This window comes from Zootoca vivipara, chromosome 7, assembly GCF_965207765.1.
Source record: "Zootoca vivipara chromosome 7, rZooViv2.hap1.1, whole genome shotgun sequence".
In the NCBI taxonomy this organism is placed as follows: domain Eukaryota; kingdom Metazoa; phylum Chordata; class Lepidosauria; order Squamata; family Lacertidae; genus Zootoca; species Zootoca vivipara.
In genome coordinates, this window is record NC_142590.1 from 26,706,863 (window position 1) to 26,728,787 (window position 21,925).

General features: G+C 42.7%; 1 protein-coding gene across 8 annotated transcripts in view; it reads left to right on the forward strand.

Moving 5' to 3' along the window:
* Window positions 1–21,925, forward strand: part of SSX2IP (SSX family member 2 interacting protein) — a 38,059-nt gene that overhangs the window by 4,605 nt on the left and 11,529 nt on the right. The window contains exons 1-6 of one of the 8 annotated variants that reach the window (XM_088673863.1): window positions 15,382–15,492; window positions 15,976–16,156; window positions 18,058–18,174; window positions 18,666–18,799; window positions 20,053–20,216; window positions 20,392–20,592. In XM_088673863.1, coding sequence (XP_088529989.1) covers window positions 18,757–18,799; window positions 20,053–20,216; window positions 20,392–20,592 — 408 coding nt within the window. In that variant the 5' untranslated portion in view covers window positions 15,382–15,492; window positions 15,976–16,156; window positions 18,058–18,174; window positions 18,666–18,756. Of the gene's footprint in view, window positions 1–14,561; window positions 14,609–15,381; window positions 15,493–15,975; window positions 16,157–18,057; window positions 18,175–18,665; window positions 18,800–20,052; window positions 20,217–20,391; window positions 20,593–21,925 lie in introns of those variants that run through there. The other 7 variants (XM_088673858.1, XM_088673864.1, XM_088673859.1 and 4 more) reach the window with 7 other exon arrangements.

Genomic DNA, 21,925 nt, shown 5'->3' on the forward strand with positions numbered 1-21,925 from the left:
CTTGCCTCCGGGAAGCGAAGCTCCGAGTCCTGACCCGGCAAGCGGCGGATTCTTCCGATTTGAAACTAAAGATTCCTAAAGAAGTAAGTGGAACTTTGATTTGGACCTTAAATTTGCTGATTGGAAAATAGGAGAGACTTTAAAGAAACGGAAGCCGGTCTCTTCCTAATGGGAAACTGGGAGGCGTTTGGAAAAAAAAATCCTAAGCCGAATAACAAAAGAATTTGAAACTGTGGACCCGAGAGGGAAAAAAGACTTTTTGGAACCATCTCAGCCCCTGAGTCCGGCACCCCTTGAGGTACAGCGGTATTAAAGGGAAGAGCGTTTTGACAGCTGTCAAAAGCTGTCAAACTGTCAAAAGACCGGGTGGATTGATTGCACTGCTGTGAACAGGAAAAATTGTTTGGAATTGTCAAAGAATTACTTAAATTGGAAGTAAGAATGGATTTGGGACTGAGTTAAGAATTAAGAAAAAGAACAGCTAAAATGGAGTCGATCGTCTGAGAAAGGAATTTTCCAGTACCCATTGTTCCCTACACCCTGTTTATCTGCGGTTACGAGAGGTATGAAAACAAAACTTTCTCGAGCCTTCCAGGAGACTGTGCTGAACTACTTGCTGTCATGGGAAGATTTTTACAAGGAACGGCAACATCCCAGCTCACCACCAGTTGAGATTGAAGTCCAAGTCCAGGACTTAGAGGTTAATTCAAATTTGGAGATTATTGACTCTGAGACTGTGGGTGATAAGAAACAATTTGAAGAGGACTTGGACTATGACAAATTTGTTTGGGATGAAGCAAAAGATGACCTCCAAAAGGGAGAAAAACAAGCAGAACAAGAAGATGAGAGACAAAGGGACTTAATGTCTAATGGAATTGAAGATCCTGGAAGGGTTAAAATGTGGAGTGGGGTTTTTGTGGGATGGGAAGGACAGGGGCAAAGGGGGGCAAAGGTCTGGAGATGGATTTGGGAAAGAATGGGTGTGGGGTAAAAACTTTAGTTAAAAGGTATTGTTTTGGTCTCTGAAAGACGGTTTTCGAAATCTTGGCTTGACAATGGAAACGCTGAACCAATTGGGGGAAAAAGACTTGGGGAGAGGAAATGGAATGCAAAAAAGAAAGGGAAAAAAGTTATGTTTCCTTAAGGGAGTATAAGAATGGTTGGGAAAGAACTTTTAAGTGATTGTAAATTATTGCAGGTTAAGTGAGGTGTTTAGGCAGAAAGCTGCCCACCCTCCTCTTCTTATTCTGAGGCACTCAGTGGCAGGGGGTGCCCAGATGGGTGAGGAGGAAATGGAACCTTGGAAGTGCTGTTACCCTGCAGGTACCTCTTGTGGCAGGAGGGGACCTGTGGGGGGACAGCATGAAAAAGGAGGAGGATTGAGTTAATATTATAAGATTAAGATTTGAAACTGAGTTGGAAAATTCGCCACAAGTAATCAGTTTTTGTTGGAAAACCATGAGGAAGACCACCGAGGGAGTCGCAATTAAGATGTTAAAATAATAAGAACTGGGAAGTTTGAATTCTTCCCAATTTTTTTCTTTTGTTTTCTCCTTTGTTTTTTCTTTCTTTCTTTCTCTTTTAGGTTTGTTAATATGATTATGAAAGAGGTGGGGGATGCAGATCCCCATAACTCTTCCCTACCTATTCTCTCAGTGGCAGGGGGGGGATATGGGGGGAGGAGGGAGGGGGGAAGCAGAACTCAATTCATAATTGGACCCCTTTGATTCTTAAAGCACACGGGTCCTACTGGTGGCAGAAGTGGACCGGTGTGTGGAGGGAAAACGAAGGGACAGTGTTATACTGTATGTTTTGTTTTGTAAAATCAATAAAAATTTCTTTAAAAAAAAAAAAATACAGGCAACAGGTATAAACAGCACTTTCCAGGCAAGACTTTCATACGGGTCATGATCATCTACAAATACTAAACAAGAGTCCACATTGGGCTGGGGGGAGGAAGTCAAAGAATTTGCTATATTTTTGGCTATTTTATCGTGGTACTATCTGCAGCAGTGCCAACATGTCCTGGATTAGTTCATACTTATGGCCTCTAAAAATAAATAAGGAATATTGCCATTCTAAACCTCAACTCAGTTTTACAGTCATATGGAAGTAATATAAACTCTGATTCCGTATGTAATAAGAGCAATGGATAATTGTCAGTCTGATTCAGAAAGATCAGCTCCACAGCTCCAGGGAAATCATTTTGGAGGTTGTTGGGGGTTTTTTTTTACACAGAGTACGACTAGGACTATTACATATATTATGCCTGTGCTATCTTCTCTCCCACACACCCTCAAAGTTGTGTAAAATGATTTTCTTGTCTAGCCTCTGATCCTGTGTAGTCAGATCAATTTTCCTTACTCTGTGTGGCAAGGAGATTGCCATGTCTGCTGCTTTATTCGATATCAAATTAAGATTCGGATCGCTGCCTTAGTTGAGTCTCACAAATGTTAACTGTGACGGATGGATGCAAATGATCTGATTTTATTTTCATTTTAACGCAGCAGAAGGGAGTACATGCTGTTCTTCACTCAGTTTTTCAGTTCAGCGAAAGTTACTAAGAAGAGGGTGTAGCAAGTAATAATGGCATTCCTTCCCGGCTGAAAAACAGATTTGGGCATAAGCCGATTACATTAGAAAGAAGAGGCACATTCAGATCAGCCTGTTTAGTCTTTTAGTATATATGACAGTTGCTTAATGAAAACTTTTGAGGAAGAGATTTGTGCGAACACTCCAAGGAAACTGCATCATGTCAAAGCTTTGAGGCAAAGGGCCCTAGTAGTAGACTTAGTAATCAGATTTTTCTTTGTTTTGGCCCAGTTCACATGCCACAGAAAACTACAGATTATGGTTTACAGTGGTACCTTGGCACTCAAACGGCTTGGCTCCTGAACAAATTGGCTCCCGAATGCTGCAAACCATGTTCTAGTTTGCGAACGTTTTTCAGAAGCCGAACGTCTGACACGGCTTCCGCTTGAGTGCAGGAAGCTCCTGCAGCCAATCGGAAGCCCCGCTTTGGTTTTTGAGAGGTTTCAGGAGTTGAACGGACTACTGGAACGGATTAGGTTTGACAACCAAGGTATTCTAATCACAAAGATTGCTTCTGCTTTTGCTCCGCCCATCGTGCAAGCATTCCTTAGCGTTACGTCCAACTGAGGACAATCATGGTTTGTTTCAATCCATTTCTGCAGTAATTTACATGTAAATTAATTCTCATGAAAATTCACCAGCATTTTCGTGTGGATTTATCCCAATATACACATTTCTGCATGCTGTTTTGACTATATACGCATTTTCCAAGCAATTTTCCCCCAAGGCAATGCTTATTCGTATGCTATTTTCACTCATGTCCAGTTTTTAATGAACATTTCTCCCCTGTATGTGTATTTTTGTACACACTGTTTGGAAAGCTGCATTGCAAAATTTAGAGATTTCGAAGGATAATTGTGATTTGGTTCCCACGTCAGTTTAAAAAGTGTGAACTAAATAGTTTCTCATTAAAATGCAAACAGAATCACATTTCTCCCTCATTTCTACTTCTGGCAGTCTGAAATTTGTCCCACCTAATCTTAGTGGAAGCCAGCAGTAAACAACTGAGAAACAGTCCCCTTTAGAAATGTTCACTTCTTCCAAAGATAACCTCTATCAGACTGCTGTTCTCAATAAAGTATCACTTCCTTTTCATTCCTGTCTAAAGTCTGCTTCCCTTCTTTTAAAATGTAGAGGCTGAGGTATGCAGGGTTCTATAAACCATGAAGCAGTGAGGACTAAGGTTCTGAATTTCCTTCGGTCCCTAGGGGGAATGGACAGCCTCATTGATGCTTGCTGGCCACAGGGTGCCACTGTTGCTCCAGTAAAAATAGATGAGTGGTACAGGTTATTTTCCTGAGCTTCCCCACAGCGACGTCTGCAGATGTAGAAGTGAATATGTCTGTTGTGAGAGATTCATTTCGTCCCTGTATTTTTCCTAAAAAGCAAATAGACAACGTCTCACCACATCGTTATGCATTTGTTTGGATGGAATCTGGGTGCCAGTCATCATCTTTGCTGCTGGAAATGGGCAACCAAATATTTTGTGGTAGCAGGGGGAAGTTACGCCTGGTGCATAGCTCTCAACCCTCCCTTTTTTGCGGGAAATTCCTTTATTCCAAGCCACAGCTGTCAACCTTCCCTTTTTTTTGCCGGAAATTCCCTTATTCCAGCGCCGTTTCCCGCTGCTATCCTGGATTGTTAGATATACTGTAGACTGTCCCCAGGACAGGGGAGGCTGCTGATCCCTCATTTTCAAATCCGAAAGTTGATGTCTATGGCCTGGTGGTAGCGAAATAAGTGTCCTTCTGATCACTGATGCTATCACAGGCACTCGTCAACAGGTTAGCTTCAGTCAATGCAGCATTATGATTGCAATGGATGTGCAATTTCGGGTAAGGAGCAGCACTTTCCCAACTGCAGTAAATTGCTATTTGAATGCTAGGGAAAGATAACCAAATAAAAAGTTACAGGTAGGTAGCCATGTTGGTCTGACGTAGTTGAAACAAAATTTAAAAAAATTCCTTCCAGTAGCACCTTAGAGACCAACTAAGTTTGTCATTGGGATGAGCTTTTGTGTGCATGCACATGAAGAAGTGTGCATGCACACGAAAGCTCATCCCAATGACAAACTTAGTTGGTCTCTACATAGCTGCCAAGTTTTCCCTTTTCTCACGAGGAAGCCTATTCAGCATGAGGGAATTTCCCTTAAAAAAAGGGAGAACTTGGCAGCTATGGGTCTCTAAGGTGCTACTGGAAGGAAATTTATAAAATTTTGTTCAAAATAAAAAGGTCGTTCAATTCTGCTCTGTTCAGACCTTGTCCAAATTATAGAATTTTTTCCATTTCAGGGCACTGCAGTTTAAGAAGGATAGTGACAAACTGGAGCATGTCCAGAAGAGAGTGACAAATATGATAAGGGACTTGGAGACCAAGTCTAATGAGGGGGAAATGGAAGGATTGGGTATCTTTAATCTGGAGAAAGAGACATGCAGGTGAAGGAAGCTGAACACACACCTGGCCCCTTCCTAATTTCCATGTATTCTTATTCCTTCAGGCATTTTCCTCTTAAACACCCTGTTCACTAGTGGAACCCAAGTCAGACTGGGGGAAATGGCTTTTTTCATGCAAAAGCTAGACACACAAATTTGGCATATTTGGTTCCACATATTCCTGTTTTTTCAGTCATGGATATGAAGTGCTATTCCACCAATTGCCAATCAAATCGGTGGAATAAACTTGATGGAATGTATCCAGAGGTTTTGATGTTGAAAAGTTTGTCTTTGTCCCAAGTTAATTTGCCCTGAGTATTCTGTTTACACAGTATTTTTATCTTCCAGTACTAACCGAAATTACATCATGTGTACTGTGATGGGACATGTCATAGGCTCAAAGGTCAGTTGTTAGATATGTTTGATTTGTACACATTTTAGGTTATAATACCTTTCCAATGTACAAATTTATTCACAGCATCATTTTAGTTGTTCTAGGAGTTAGGTCTTTTTAAAAATAACAATAATAATTGTCTGTTTTGTCCAACACTTTGATTTTGCTGCTCTAAATCTGCATGATGAACAGATGATAGAATATGCTAATTCTAACAAGATGCACAAAAGTATCCTTTCTCACTTCTGAAAACATTGCCAAGTGTACGTGTAAAGACCTAATTGTTTGCAGAACTTTTTACACCTTTTACCGGCAAGTTCTGTCACGTCAGAGCCATAGCTGTCAAGTTCTCCCTTTTTTTAAGGGAAATTCCCTTATGCTGAATAGGCTTCCTCACGAGAAAAGGGAAAACTTGACAGCTATGGTCAGAGCCAAAGCTACACATATATTATTGATTGCTCATTCCTCAACCGAGGACCAAAATAAACATAACATTACTGTAGTTGTGGGAATGCAATTAACACCTTTTTTAAAAAAAGAAATCTAATTAGCAACCACTGAGGGAAGGTCGGAGATAGGAATGCATGCAGGAAGGGAGGAATTCATCCCTTGGACCTCCTTGGGAATAAGGCACAGAAGAGATTGTGGTGTCTTTGTGATATATGGTTTATTTATCACAGATCTACAACCTGAGCCTACGATGGAGGGGTTCGCAGCATTAACACCACAAGAGAGTCTTGTTTCTCCCTTAGCCACAGCCTTGGATTCAATCAGAAATCAAGCACTGCACTCAAACATTGCTCAGATTCTCTCTCCAGCTTGCTGCTTCTCTTCTAAGTCACATCACTGCAACGCAACTCTAAACCCTGGTTTTGTCTTCTAACTAACCACCCATTTGCTATCTCACAGAGAGCCCCTTTCCTTTGTTCCCCTTAATGGCCACCACCCAGGCGATCACCTCAACAAAGGAAGCTAGCCTGGCTTATATTTTAACACTTGCTGGATCCAGGGCTTGGAAGGGTCTTGCATGTAGCCTACTCCCCCTCCCCCCAAACTCATAACAATATTTTGCCCTGAGGTCTTAAATAATGGTAGGGCTGCCAGGGTTGTTAGGAACGTCCAGTCTTCAGTGTTGTGCTTCCATGAAAATTCCAAGTGCAAACCTGGTTTGCAATCTTAGTAATTTTGTGAGTATGGTGTGTATCCAATGTGCCACTCAAGCAAATGTTCCCTCGGAACAAGGATTTATTTGTGTGAAGCAAACGTTCTCCCCTTCTCCTCCACCTGCCCTGGGAGCAGATTGTGGAACAAAATGGGTTGCATGTGGGGAGAGAAATCCCATTGTAGATTTGCACTATCACCTACCCCCCCCCCAATAGTTTAATACTGCATTATGTAGAATCATAGAGTTGTAGAGTTGGAAGGGACCCCAAGAGTCATCTAGTGCAACTGCCTGCAATGCAGGAATCTCAACTAAAGCATCGATGACAGATGACCATCCAACCTCTGCTTAAAAACCTCCAAGGAAGGAGAGTCCGCCATCTTTCACGCAAGCCTTCTCCACTGCCAAACAGGTTTTTGTGTCAGAAAGTTCTTCCTCATGTTTAGTTGGAATCTCCTTTCTTGTAACTTGAATCCGTTGGCTCCTAGCCTCCAGAGAAGGAGAAAACAAGCTTGCTCCATCTTCCATGTGGCAGACCTTTAGATATTTGAGGAATGTGTCTATTGCAACTTCTAATTGAACAATAGGAAATGCTGTAAGAAGCCAAGTTAGCAAAGGAATGAGCGTTCTGTTAACTGGGTTAGTGGTGGTGGTATACTTTTGAACAATGTATTCTTTTCACAAAGCATAATTGGTAACGAACTATTTGTGGAGCGTTTCTTTGTAGCCCCAGGGAGCTTATAATGAAGGTTTTCTTGGCAGCTTGTTATTTGGCCTCTGTATGAAATTCCTTAGTTTCCCCCATTTTCTACACTGATTTGTTTTCTTAAACCAAGGACTAAAGTATGAGATATCCATGGTATCTTAATTAAATATATTTTACGATATTGTGGATATTTCATATTTTAGTTTTGATATTACAGTGTGACATCTGCAGTATATTATGCTGTTTCAATTAAGTATGTGACTAAAGATCTGGAAGGTTGCATCAACAAACATTCCAGAATTTGGGTTCATTGTTTAACTACTGTGTAACCTAAGGGATTTCTGGATGGGGACCTCCTGTGCCTACACTACTCTAGAGAAGGTGCCCCTCTTCCAGTTCCAGTTCGCTTTTCACATTAAAAGCTAAAGGAAAACAGGAAGTGCCACCTTTTCCCAAAACAATTTTGTTCAGGGCAGCTCATTTTGGCCTAATCCACCACATTCTGAAGGAAATCAGCCCCGAGTGCTCACTGGAAGGACAGATCCTGAAGCTGAGGCTCCAATACTTTGGCCACCTCATGAGAAGAGAAGACTCCCTGGAAAAGACCCTGATGTTGGGAAAGATGGAGGGCACAAGGAGAAGGGGACGACAGAGGACGAGATGGTTGGACAGTGTTCTCGAAGCTACGAACATGAGTTTGACCAAATTGCGGGAGGCAGTGGAAGACAGGAGTGCCTGGCGTGCTATGGTCCATGGGGTCATGAAGAGTCGGACATGACTAAACGACTAAACAACAAGAGCAACAGCAACACATTGAGAATGGTGTTAATGACCTTACAAATTATTCCAGAGAATTGTATACAATGTGGGTTACAGGTATGGTGAATTGTACAAATAACTTTTCTGTGACCCCAACGAGTCATTCCCCATTCCTCTAAATTTTCTCTTTTACTAATTTGCTAGATTTTTCCTTTCCTTTGTAAATTGGTCCATCTCAAAATCTACAGATTAACTGCTAATTATTATAATGCTGAGTATTGCACACAACATACCATTCCCTTTAAAAAATACAAATAAATCATCAGTATACGCCAAACTTGGAAGAAAGCAACCTATTCACTAACTCATCCTCTCAGAAGTAATTCCAAAAGCGAAAGCAGCTTAGTCCTAAGTAAATAGGTATAGAATTGTCTCCTAATAGTGCAATCCTATTCAAGCCTGCTCAGAAATAATTCCTATCGTTTTCAGTAGGGCTTACTTCATGCCCTCCAACATTTCTCCAATGAAATTAGGGACATCCTATTCAACTATCATCATCATAATTTTTATTATTTATACACCACCAATCTGACTGGATTGCCCCAGTCCCTCTGGGCTGCTTCCAACATATATATGAAAAACATAATAAAACATTAAACATTTTTTTTAAAAAAACTTCCCTATACAGGGCTGCCTTCAGATGTCTTCTGACGGTTGTATAATTACTTATCTCCTTGGCTCGGGGGGGGGGGGACGGGGGGACGGGACGGAGATATAACTCCATACCCTCCAACATTTCTCAGGTGAAAATAGGGATGTCCTAAGGAAAGGCAGGACATTCTGGGATCAAATCAGAAACCAGGTTGGCTTCTGTAAATCCGGGAGTGTCCCTGGAAAATAGGAACACTTAAGGTCCGTTACTTCCAGGTAAATGGGTATAGAACTCTACCCTAAGGCACTGTTACCCCCTCACTACATCTTTCCCACTCCCCCCCCCTGCCGTTCCTTCACCAACCATCCCTCTCAGTTGGCAGACTTCAAACAGAGTGCAGTGCTGTGGTCATGGATAGACACCGACAGCCACGTTGAACAGATCAAGTGTACTTAAGAGCTCTCTCAACGGCTGTTATAAAGAGCTTATTTCAAATGACAAAACCTTGTTGCACAGTAAATTAAACATTTGAAATGGCTTTGTGCGAAGTAGAAAACAAGAAAGTATAAGTACGATTTGAAATACCGTAATTACGGTGTAACCGAACACAGGCGGAGGACAAGGGACTTGCAAAATACTTTGCGGGAAAATGCAATGTTACACACACACACACAGAGAGAGAGCGCTGGATTGTATAGCTGTGCTATATCATTTGTCCATATGCCCGTTGCACCCCCACATTGTACTGTATTAACGCACTGGCTTCCCATACAGTTGTAGCACAAGGGTAATCAAATCTTACACTTCAGTGTAAGCTGATAACAGTGGTTAGAAAGGAATGTTTCTATGGATATACTATCACACAACTAACACAATGAACTTGTGAGGCTTTCGCAAATTTCTTTGGACGGAATCAGGTTATGATACCCTACTTCATGGAAACATACTAGGCCAGCTGGTCCAAACTGTTAGGGCATAAATTCTTGCCTCTGGTGCAAGAATAGCTATAATGTTGTGTAGCTCAGGGAGTAAGTTCAGAGAGCAAAGCATTTAATATCCAATGACCATTCCAGGAGATTAGTATTTCTGAAGTATTAAAAATCCTATCAAAATACTGTATTTTCCTTTTGCAAGACCGAGGCCGTATATTTAATCTCTAGAGTAAAATGAACATTCTAGATTACTGCAGAAGCATTTATAAACGACACTGACCCACTGATCACAGAGCATAGCACTTTCTGAAAGTGCATTCTTCTTGCAGGATTATATGGATTCCTTTAGTCAATTTAAATGCAAAAGCCTTCTATTGGTTTCTCAGTGGTTGAGTGCCCATGTTTAGGACCTCAGCCTCTGCAGGAGAAAACAGTTAATAATTGTTCTCTGTGCCATATGCCTCTTATTTTTGAAGTCTGTTTTGCCAGCACTGATTGAATTTTACTGAATCTGCTACTCAAGTGAATCTTGCTGATGCTATTCTGTTAGGAATAATTATTCAACTGGCCTTTTGGACAATAATTTTTGTCCTCTGCAAAATTGCTCTCATCACTAATATCACAGTCTCAGCAAGTGGCACGAAATCCTGGGTACTTTTGGTAGAGTTAAACTGTAACCATAAAACATGCACAGTCAGATTAAGATAGTGATTGTGAAATGCAAGCCCTTCACAGTCTGAATTTCTAATCCTGACTTGAACCCGGAAGCCTGTAATTTCTTTATAACCATAGAGTTGTATTCTGTGGAGGCTTTTTATTAGCAGAAAGTAGTGAAGATGAATAAATTAGATTTGGTTGGAATTTTAATAACAGCTGTATATTGATTGGAGAAGTGGGAGCTAGGAAAAAACAACAACACAATTATCCTTTGAAATTTACTCTTCTCCAAATTGTGATGCAGTTCTTCAGCCAAATAACATTTACCAAAAAAGCATGTATTAGTTAGTGTGCATGCCCACAAAATGCAGATATTAATGAAAATAAAATACAATAATGCATGTTATTAGTGAAAATTGCTTGCCGAAATGTGTATATTACTCAGAATCACATACATAAATGTATGTATGGGGGGTGGGGGTGGGAATGCACTAACATGCTGACAAATATTCTGGTTGTTGTTTTTTTTTTAAAAAAAAGAATCAGAAACTAATAGTGCTAGCGTGGAACAAGAATCAGATTAAATTTCATGTTGTGTTCACATAGTTGCCCTCTTCCCTTTTATCAGCTTCTTTTCCATTTGTTGTGCATTGAAACCAGTGCTTTTTTCTGGGAGTACGCAGGGGTACGCATACCCCCAAACATTTTGTGAATCTTTGTACTTTTGTCCATTTATTGTGTTTATTTTTCCTGATTTGAACTATAAAATGGTAATTTTCTTGAGTCAAAATGAGAGTACCCCTAAACATTTTTTTTAAAGAAAAAAGCACTGATTGGAACTAATTCAGAGCCAGTGCAAATGTTCAGACACAGGTGTTATGTATGTAGAAGGAAGGCTACCGATTATTATTCTGTTATGTCTTACCCATTTTGGACCAACTGCGGTTTCCACATGGTTTTTAAAGGCAACCATATATATATATATGGAGAGAGAGAGAGAGAGAGAGAGGGAGGGAGTGCATTATGATAGTCTGATGTGAAGAATATCAAAGCATGTGTGACATTGGAGAGCCGTTGTTTCTCAGCAGCACACACCAACCAAATATGGTGAAAAGTGTTCCTAGCCCTAATTGCCATGTGAGCTATTCAGAAGCAATGCCAGATCCAGACATTCTCAAACTGTGGACTTGCTCCTTAAGGCAAGTGCAATTCTATCTGGAACAAGGCAACTCCCACCATCAACACCCACGTTTTCTGGATTACATTTCACTCGGTTCAACCTCATCTAGCCCACCGCTAACCTGACTCGGAACTGAGATGGTCTCATGAGTTTGAGGAAGAAGTTGAGCTTTGTAACAGCAGCATGCTGATGATACCTTGCCCCCAAATTCCCGACTACCTCACCCAGTGATTTCATGCAGATTTTAAAATAGCATAGGGTACAAGATGGAACATGCAACATGCCACAAAGCAGCTGTCATGGGGTGGTGCAGAAATTTGCTATGTTCAAATTATAACTATTATCCAGTTAAAGAAATCTTAGTTGATTAATCTCATGGTCCGCAATCCATTAATTATAGTTAAGTGTTAGATGAGTAAAAAAAAAGTTCTGGAAAACTAAACTCCCTTATGTGTTGTAAGAACAAGTAGCCATGACCTTAAATATAACAGAAGCTCAGTGCTGTTATACTGGCTGTGATTCTGCTACTAGTGTTTCGAATTAGTTTTTATCTGCAGAGCACAAGGTTGCTTGAACTGGCACACACACATAAGGCAAGAGAAGTACTGCTACTTACAATTTTTTAAACCCTGAAAAAGTACTATATGTGTCATATGTGTGGTGTGCATATGTAGTGTGTAAGGGGAGCGGGTGGCGCTGTGATCTAAACCACTGAGCCTCTTGGGCTTGCAAATCGGAAGGTCGGCGGTTCGAGTCCGCGCAACAGGGTTCAAAAGCACACCACTGTAAGTAGATAAATAGGTACTGCTGCAGCGGGAAGTTGCACCAGAAGCGGTTTAGTCAAGCTGGCCTCATGACCCAGAAAGCTGTCTGCAGACAAACACTGGCTAGCTCGGCCTGAAATGAAATGAGCACCTCACCCCATAGTCGCCATTGACTGGACTTAACCATCTGGGGTCCTTTACCTTTTTTTAACCTATATGTAGTGTGTACACATACATCATCCACAGGGTTGGCTAACCTTGAAGGTGGCTCTCAGGCTGAAGAACATTAAAGCATTCTCCTTTATTCTAGAAATAAAAGTTCCTTAACGAAAACAGGGATCACACCTTACTTATTCACTCCTGAACGTAATGGGTGACTCATATATAGAGCTGCCAGACAAAACAAAGAAAACAATATCATTGCCCACTTAAAGGGAGTTTGATATACAGAGATTAACAAGTCAAGTTGCCATGGCATGGAGACAAACAAGACCAACTGCTAACTGCTGCAGATCAAGCACTATGCAAAAGACAGCTATTTTTTTTAATTAAAAAAAAGCTGGCACCCTTATTGCATTCCTATGGACATGTGCATCTCAGATGCATCCCAGAGCCCACAGCATGCCTAACACTGCATAGGATTGCAGCTTTACTCAGAAGTCATTCCCACTAAACTCAGTTGCCAGGTCAAAAGTAGGATGTGGTCCTGATCTTCAGAAATTGGATCTCAATTTAGAACAGAGCAAAAAAATAACCTTCTGAAATTCTCTGCAATTTTTAATGGGTGGTGAAATTTGGGGGTGTTTTGCCAAACTGTTATTTGGAGGAAGGGCTCACTGTTAAGCTAAGGTTACCAGATTTTTTTCAATGAATCTGGGGACACTTTAAATAAATACTACACGTTCGGGACATTGATGCTGCAGCAATGGTGGTGGCAGAGGGGTGGCCGCCGCTTTGACCTCAACTGCCACGTTCAGGGCCGGCACGTCCATTAAGGCGAACTAGGCAGCTGCCTAGGGCGCCAAAATGGAGGGGGCGCTGGCCAGCCTGCCCGCCCCCCGCCGCCCCCCAGTGCTGTCTTGGGCCGCCTCCACTGCGCTTGTCAGCTGTTGAGCAGTTTCAGACCGCTATCCTGAGGCGTGTGTGTCTCCGGAGAGCGGCCTGAAGCCACTCAACAGCTGACAGGTGCAGTGGAGGTGGTCCCAGGCTCGCGCTCCCCGTGCAAAGCTCTGGAGGCGTGTGGTGAGCGGGAGCCTGGGGCCACCTCACCGCGCCTCTCAGCTGTTTTATATTTTATTTTTATTTTTTATTTTTCTACTTTTTAATTTTTTTCTATTTTCTATTTTCTATTTTTATTTTTTCTATTTTCTATCTTTATTTATTTTTTATTTTATTTTTAATTCTACTTTTATTTTTTCTAAAACAAGGTCAACAACTCTGGGAAAGGGGTGGTGGTGCCAGAAGGTGATCTCGCCTAGGGCGCAAAAAAATCCCAGCACCGGCCCTGGACGTTTCCCCTTCCTCCGAGGCTTCTATCTTCTTTCTCCATGAGCCTGGGCAGCCCCTGAGTTGTTGGTTCCTTGGTGGTGGTGGTGGGGAAGTGGTGCACAGTGGGTCAGGCATGGAAGGCAGAGAAGGAGGGCAGAGAGCGACAGCTGCGAGGCCATCGGAGCAGCCCCAATCCCATTCCTACTTGCGTGCAAGCAGGAGGGGGTGGAGATCCCTCAGCTGGGAAGGGAGAGATCTCCACCCCGCTCCTGCTTGCACGCAAGTAGGAGTTGGGAGGCTGCTCCGATAGGCAGCATGAAGCCTCCCTTCACAACTTAGTTGCTGGGGTTAGGGAAGGGGACATTTCGGTGATTGAATTTGTCTGGGGATTTATTTGCAAATCTGTTCCCGGGAAACGGGGATGTCTGGTAACCCTATGTTAAGCAGCGTGACAGGTATAATTCCCCCCCCAATTCAGGAGCAGCTGCCACGGCTGTGGCTGCCACTTACCTGGATGCTGAGAGACCAGGTGGGCAGGGGAAGGTCAGGATGGAGGGAACACATTGCTGGAGCCAAATCTGGTGGTCCTGACAAGTGTGCCTACACTGCACTGACTTTCCCACCTGCCCAGGTAACACAGCAGTAATTCCACATTACTGCCCCACCAGGCTAGTTGAGTTCACTTTTGCTACTCTGCAAGCAACTGCAGTGGCAACAGTCTGCAACCTGGCCACCATTTTACTTCTGCTGCGATGCTACAGAACTAAAACTGGTGCAAAGCATCTTATATGTGTGAAAGAGTGAATTGGGTGGCTGAGTTGTGGACTCTCTTTTTCTTTGCAGGTTTTTAAGCAAGAGGGTTGGACGGCCACCTACCATGGATGCTTTAGGTGAGGTTCCTGCATTGCAGGGGGTAGGATTCGTTGACCCTGGGGGTTCCCTTCCAACTCTACAATTTTATCGTTAAATGCAACAACACACATTTCAAGGGAACGGCTGTACTTATCTTGAGAAGCGAAACAAAAATTATTAGAAATTTTCTCAGAGGGCAGGAATTTCGGTTGCAGAAATCAGTCACCACCTCTCTCCTTTCTCCCTGGAGAGCTTTTCATCATTAGAAAACTGTGAGCACATCACATACACATCCTATGCCCTTTTAAAATGTGCTTTTTTGTGTGGGGATGGGCTGTTGTTTTTATTTTGTGGTTTTATATCTTGATTTTATTTTGTGAACTGCCCTGAGACTGTATAGGCCGGTATATAAATTCAATGAAATAAAATAAAATAAAATAAAAGTAGACTCCCCATCACTTGAATCCTATCGTACCCCCCCCCCCAATATAAATATATAACTAAAACGCGCCTTAGTCTTCCCAGAACACTCTCATCTCTTCTGACTGCAGCCTGGGAAACTCTATATAGCCTTAGCTTCCCAATGCAAAGTGGCCCCTTTTTCTCAGAGAGAAACGCTGCAACAGGTGAGAAAGGCGCTTCTGGCGCGCGGGGTGGGCGGTGTCGGCGGCGTCAGCAGCAGCTGCAGCGCCTCCCAGGGCCCCTTGTTGAAAGGTCTCCTAGCAACCTCCCGGCCAATAGGGCGCCGCGTGGGGAAGGGGGAGGCGGGGCGCGCGCAGTTAGCCCGCGCGTGGGCGGGGCCAGATCGGTTAGTGCCGGAGGCGGCGGTGGCGAAGGAGGCAGAAGCAGCCGAGGTCGCCAGGTTGCCCCGCCCCTCCTCTCTCGCAGCAGCAGCAGGTGGGCAGCGCCAGGTGCCCGGCAGGTGAGGGGAGGGCAGCTGCCACTCAGCCCAGCGGGGGGGCGGGCGGAGTTGCCCCAGGAACAGGTTTGGGCTGGGGGGGGGCGGCGACTCACCCGCCCCACCCCGAGGTGGGTGGGGGGTAAGGAGGGAAGGAAAATAAGAAATAATACCAAGGAGTATGTGGGGGGCGGGACGGACAGATGCATAGGGTGGCGGTGCACACGTGGAGGCGGGCCTGGGGGGGGGGGTGCTAGCTCGAGCTGCAACTGCATTGTAGATTTCGGAAGGGTGCACGTGGGTCATCTAGTCCAACCCCATTCTGCAATGCAGGACTCTCTTTGCAATGCCGTGCAGGACCCTCACAACCCTGAGGTTAAGAATTTGGGGACAGGGGTCTCAAGCACCCACGTGCGCTTGCATCGCCCACGGGGTGGGGCTGTGCCTACGGAGTTAATCCCTAAATCCCCTGTGGTGACGTGTTGTTTTTCTCTCTTTCTTGTCCAGTCCTGATCACTTGTCTGCTTGTAAGTACGGTAGCCAAACTGGATTCCCTGCTTCTCCCCACCACCACCACCCAGCTTTTGGAGATTTAAGTCCAGCCCCCCTCTTAAATTGATGCGAGCTGTTTGTGGATCTGGTTAATCATTGCTTGGGACTGTCAATGTTGTCTGCTAGTTTGGTACAGGTACCGGTATATGTACAGGGATTACACCTGGTGGTTTTCCAGTTCATATTGTGCTTGAGCTGCAAAGCGTGGTTCTTCTGCGTTTTCTTAGCTCTGGTGAAAAGGAAAAAATAGAAACATCACCTAGTGTTAGAAGGACAAATGGAAATGATAGTGTTGTACTTACTAAACTTATTTTTATCCACCAGGCTTTTTAAAAGTGTGGTTGTATAGCCTTTATGCAGTGTGCAGATGCAGTCCAGTTCCCCCAGATCTTTCCAGAGATTGCATGCGATTCTTCTTATAGCGCAAAGACATTGTCCATCAGTTGCAGAAAAACTGTTTATTGTCCCCTCCTCTTGCTACCTTATGCTTAGTACTGTACTCATGCTTCCCCAGACATATAGTATAATAGGAGACAAACAAAGAGCTTGCTAGAAAATTTTAAGGTTAGTTATAGAGTTGTATAATTGCATCATTTCTGTGGCCCCTTAAATTATCCTTTGCAAAATTGGTTTTGTTTCATCCGGATAACAGAGCTGTCTATTAAGGAGATTACTTGCCAAATGAAAGGCTTAAGCTTTTATAAAATCTCTTTGCAATCTAATCTTAGAACACAGTTCTCCATGTGCTGTTCCTAGTTATGGTGTGCAGCACCGTCCTGTAATGACTTAACATACATCCTTGCCCCATGGTTAATCTCTGAAGCCATGAGTAGCTGTGAACGAGATTTGAAATAAAGTTACTTGATGTCAACTCTTTTATGGATGCTTTGTCTCAACATTTGCAAAATAATCTGAACCCTGTTAGGGGAGGTACATATGCTGCAGCAAAAAGGGGGTTGTGTTTTTAAGAACTCTTCTTTTTGGATGACACAGCATGTGGCATTAAAAAGGCAGATGGTGTAATGTGATTGCACTGTAGTGCTGTAGGAACCTATTTATCTGCTGTCACTTAATTCTGAACTAGCCGGGGTTCTAAAATCTCACTTTAAACCAATTTATCAAGTCTAAATAATTTACAGCACCATATGAGCTTATAATTGAGCAGTTTTGCATGGAAAGGCTTGCAGTAAAGCTGTCATTATGAATTTGTTTTTAAACCTGCAGTTAAAATTTGCAACTCTCATAGTCTGATTCAGCCCTGTGTTTACCTGTGTTCTGTTCTGTGTAAATATTTATTCCTGGGGAGGAAATCCTAAGGCGCAAATCGAAAATCCACACTGAAGCAAACCAATCAAGTGCTGTATGTTATATAGAGTGACAGGAAACACAGATGGGCAGCACAACACAGATGTAGTTAAGTACCATCTAGTGCTGGTGATTGTTAAATTGGGTTGCATTTTGTACTACACAAAATTATATATTCATTCTAGGGATAGCTTTTAATCTTTAAGAAATTAGTGTATTTTAATATTTCTGTTGGAAGCCGCCCAGAGTGGCTGGGGAAACCCAGCCAAATGGGCGGGGTACAAATAATAAATTATTATTATTATTACTGTTGAAAGCCAGTGTGGTGTAGTGTTTGGGTTCAAATCACTATATGGCCACAAAACTTACTGGGTCACCATGGGTCAGTGGTTGCCTCTTCACCTATAATTTGATCTCCTTGGAGGAAGTGGGCCTAAAAATGTAATAGTTACTGGCATGTCAGTGTCAAGAAAGTATTTTTCTCATATAAAATATAGATAGCTGCTATGCATTTTTTGAGCATGGCTGCGTAAATGAGCAAGTTCGCTACAACCAGAGGTAGCTGGGTGGAGGAGACTTTGGACCCTATAAACTTTTATTTGTGAGAGGATTGGCTCATGATTTCCATTTTCACTTTTAGCATATTATAAAGTCGCCACGGGATTATTTTCCTTGAAACGGTTTTGCTATTCCTATGAATGTGGCTTAAACTGACGTTTTTCTCCACTTCAGGGGGCTAGTTCTGAAGTTTATACCCTGACGCCGTCAATACTTCTTGCTACATGGAGTGATGAAGTAATCACCACGTGAAATTGGCTTGGTAGCATTAAAAAAAAAAAAAGAATAGAGGTAAATTTGTTCAATTCTGATGTGATATTCTGACCTCGAGTGAATCAGGTTTCCTTCCCAGTTTTGAAAATCATGGAAATATCTCTTCCCTCTTTGGGGAAGAAACGATCACTGATTCCTGAATGCTTCTATTTTTTCTCTGTGAAGAATACAGAGTTGATGTGATCCGATATTGCATATTGATAAACTTCCGATGTATAAAACCCTTCCATTGCTTATAAGAGCCCATTTGCCATACACGGATGATAAGGCAATTTGTCTAACGCAACCCTGTTACTTTTCCTTTTCTTCACATGGATGATAAAGTATTTACCTAACTATCTCAAACCTCTGCATGGTGATGTGTTTATAAACAGTTAGCCAGTCCCATGGATCTGAAAATCAAAAGAGTGTGGCTTCTAACTAATAGGATGCCTTCTGTGCCTGATTTAGCCTCTCATTTGATTTACCGTAAATACTCATGTTAATCTAAAACGTTCTTGCTATTTTAGGAGATGCTTACGTAGGCGATTTAACCCGCAGTGGCTCATAATGCTTCTCTGCTGAAGCAGTTGATCTGTTTCTCTGGATGCGTTAGTTGCTATGGGAGATTGGAACACTATTACAGTGCCAGCACTGTCGCCAGGTGAATTATTGAAGTCATAAGTTAAATTTTGGATGTCTTAATGCAGGAAGGGTTGATTATAATTATTAAAAGATCTTAGCAGTTGATAGTTGAGACTGACCGTCTGTATACAAAATAGTTAAATCTTTAAAATGGAAATGCATGACTGTAACTGCTTCTAATAGGTTTTGCTGAAGAAAGTTGGTTTGGGCAGAATTGTGATATACAGATAGATAGATATAGCGCTAAGTATTTCAATCTAACAATCAAGAGTAAATTTATTGTAATGTCTTGTATGTTCAGAGTGTTGTGGCTAAGCTTTGTTGGGGAAAGTTGAAGCATAAGATGCTGTATCTAAAAGGTCACTCATATTGATTATACATAAGAAAGAAGGCAAGTACATTCGTTATTTCACGAGATTAAAAGACGCCTGCTTCTTGGGAGAAAAGCAATGACAAACCTAGACAGCATCTTAAAAAGCAGAGACATCACCTTGCCGACAAAGGTCCGTATAGTTAAAGCTATGGTTTTCCCAGTAGTGATGTATGGAAGTGAGAGCTGGACCATAAAGAAGGCTGATCGCCGAAGAATTGATGCTTTTGAATTATGGTGCTGGAGGAGACTCTTGAGAGTCCCATGGACTGCAAGAAGATCAAACCTATCCATTCTTAAGGAAATCAGCCCTGAGTGCTCCCTGGAAGGACAGATCGTGAAGCTGAGGCTCCAATACTTTGGCCACCTCATGAGAAGAGAAGAATCCTTGGAAAAGACCCTGATGTTGGGAAAGATTGAGGGCACTAGGAGAAGGGAACGACAGAGGACAAGATGGTTGGACAGTGTTCTCGAAGCTACGAACATGAGTTTGACCAAACTGCGGGAGGCAGTGCAAGACAGGAGTGCCTGGCGTGCTATGGTCCATGGGGTCACGAAGAGTCGGACACGACTAAACGACTAAACAACAACAACACATTCGTTATTTAATCAGACACAAACCTTCATAGCGAGAGATGTTGCCACAAATCTTTTAGAATTGTTCTTATACTTAGCTTGCTGGATGTTACAGCTCTCGGTTTCCAACGTTTAGCTGCCATTGGTTAGTCATCCAAATTCTTCAATTGTGTACTGTTTACCTTCGTTACGCAGGAATTACATTTGCCTTGAAACCATCTTGAATGGTCTCTGGTGATGGGTATAAATGTTTCAGTAAAACAAAACAAAAATTGATGGGTAATATTTTGTAGTATTTTTGTAATGTTTTGCGTTTTCCTCTCCAGATAATATCACTTGGTATACCTCAGGCAGAAACATGTCCCCCTCAAGCTTAATTACACAGCAGGCGCATTGCTCACCACTGCCTTTGTCCAAAAGTGCGCACAGCTTTTTCAGTGCCTTCTGCACAGAAGAGAACGTTGAACAGAGCCTCTCCTATCTTAATAGGGTAAATTGACTTATTGTGTAGCAAATATAAGCATGCTCTTTGAGGAATGAATGCCCCACTCCACCCCTCCCACCCACCCACCCTTTGCTCCTTATGGCAGAAATAGTACTCTGTTTGATAATGACCTGAATGTTGCCAGAGATTGGTTTAAAAGGAATTTGTCCTGTTGCGCTAGGAGCTGACCACGCTGGGCTTCCCTTCGCTTTATGCAGACTCCAGAAGCAAAGAGTTAAATGTAGTATCGGTTTTAAACTGTGTGAATGACCTGCTGCTGCTTCAGCGCAAGACTCTACGGGCTCAGGAAGAAACAGAAACCCAGCATCTAAAACTGGGTAGCGACATGGACCACCTGCAGAACAGCTATACGAAGTTAAAGGTGCAACATTTTATTTATTAATTGTTTTGTTTTATTTGGATTTCTCGTTTGCCCTTGATTCCATGGCAGGTTGCAGCCATAAAATTCATTGAAACGGCACCAACGCGTAAAAAGGAATGCTGTGTACCGTATCGGAATGCAGCATTACAGCAGATGGACAACCAACCATTTACCACTGTCCACCTCGGATCAACCCCCTCTTTAAGCCCAGGCAACTCAGTGTTTAACTGGCACCAAAAGATTAATGATGGTGCAAACTGTTTTCCAAGGAGAAGGGAGTTCCATAAGCAGGGTGCCATTGTAGAGAAGGTGCTTTCTCATGCCATTGTGCAATGATTGCTCCCTAAGAAATGAACAGCGAGAGCGGCCTTTCCTGATAACCTTAGCGCAAGGGGCACAAATAGGGAGAGGCTATAGGGAGAGGTGGCTCTTTCAAATATTTGTGCCCGAGTCATTTTGCTTTTAATGCTAACACCTTGAATTGGGCTTGGTAGCATACAATAAGCAAAGATTATTCTGAGATACCGAGCTGACCACCTGGTCTGCTTTCCATTTATCTTCCAAAGTAGAATTTGGATTTATTATTGCAGGTAAATAGAATATTTTAAATGTGCAATTTTATGTCAACTGACTTACTTAGAATGCCCTCAGTATTTTGTAAGGGAACTTGCTTCAGCCTTGTCATGGACGCAACATTTAGCTTCCCTGTGTGCCACAATATAGGCCTGTATTTTTTTTTTAGTGTATATCAGATGGAAAACTCATAGTGATTAGAGCAAATTCTTGAAGTTGCATTTCACACCAGGGGGCCTTTTACTGCCATATCCTTTTGGTTGGGTCTTCATAGCACTGCAAGGGACCCAGGTGGCGCTGTGGTTAAACCACTGAGCCTAGGGGCTTGCTGATCAGAAGGTCAGCGGTTCGAATCCCTGTGACGGGGTGAGCTCCCGTTGCTCGGTCCCAGCTCCTGCCAACCTAGCAGTTCGAAAGCACGTCAAAGTGCAACTAGATAAATAGGAACCGCTACAGCGGGAAGGTAAACGGCGTTTCCATGTGCTGCTCTGGTTTGCCAGAAGCGGCTTTGTCATGCTGGCCACATGACCTGGAAGCTATACGCCGGCTCCCTCGGCCAATAATGCGAGATGAGCGCGCAACCCCAGAGTCGGTCACGACTGGACCTAATGGTCAGGGGTCCCTTTACCTTTACCTCATAGCACTGCACTTTATTTAATTCAGAGCAGCGCTACGGCCAGGGCCTTTTTGCAACAATATTCACAGGTATGGAGTACTGGAACATTTATTTTTATTTTTATTTTTTTTGCTACCTATGCCA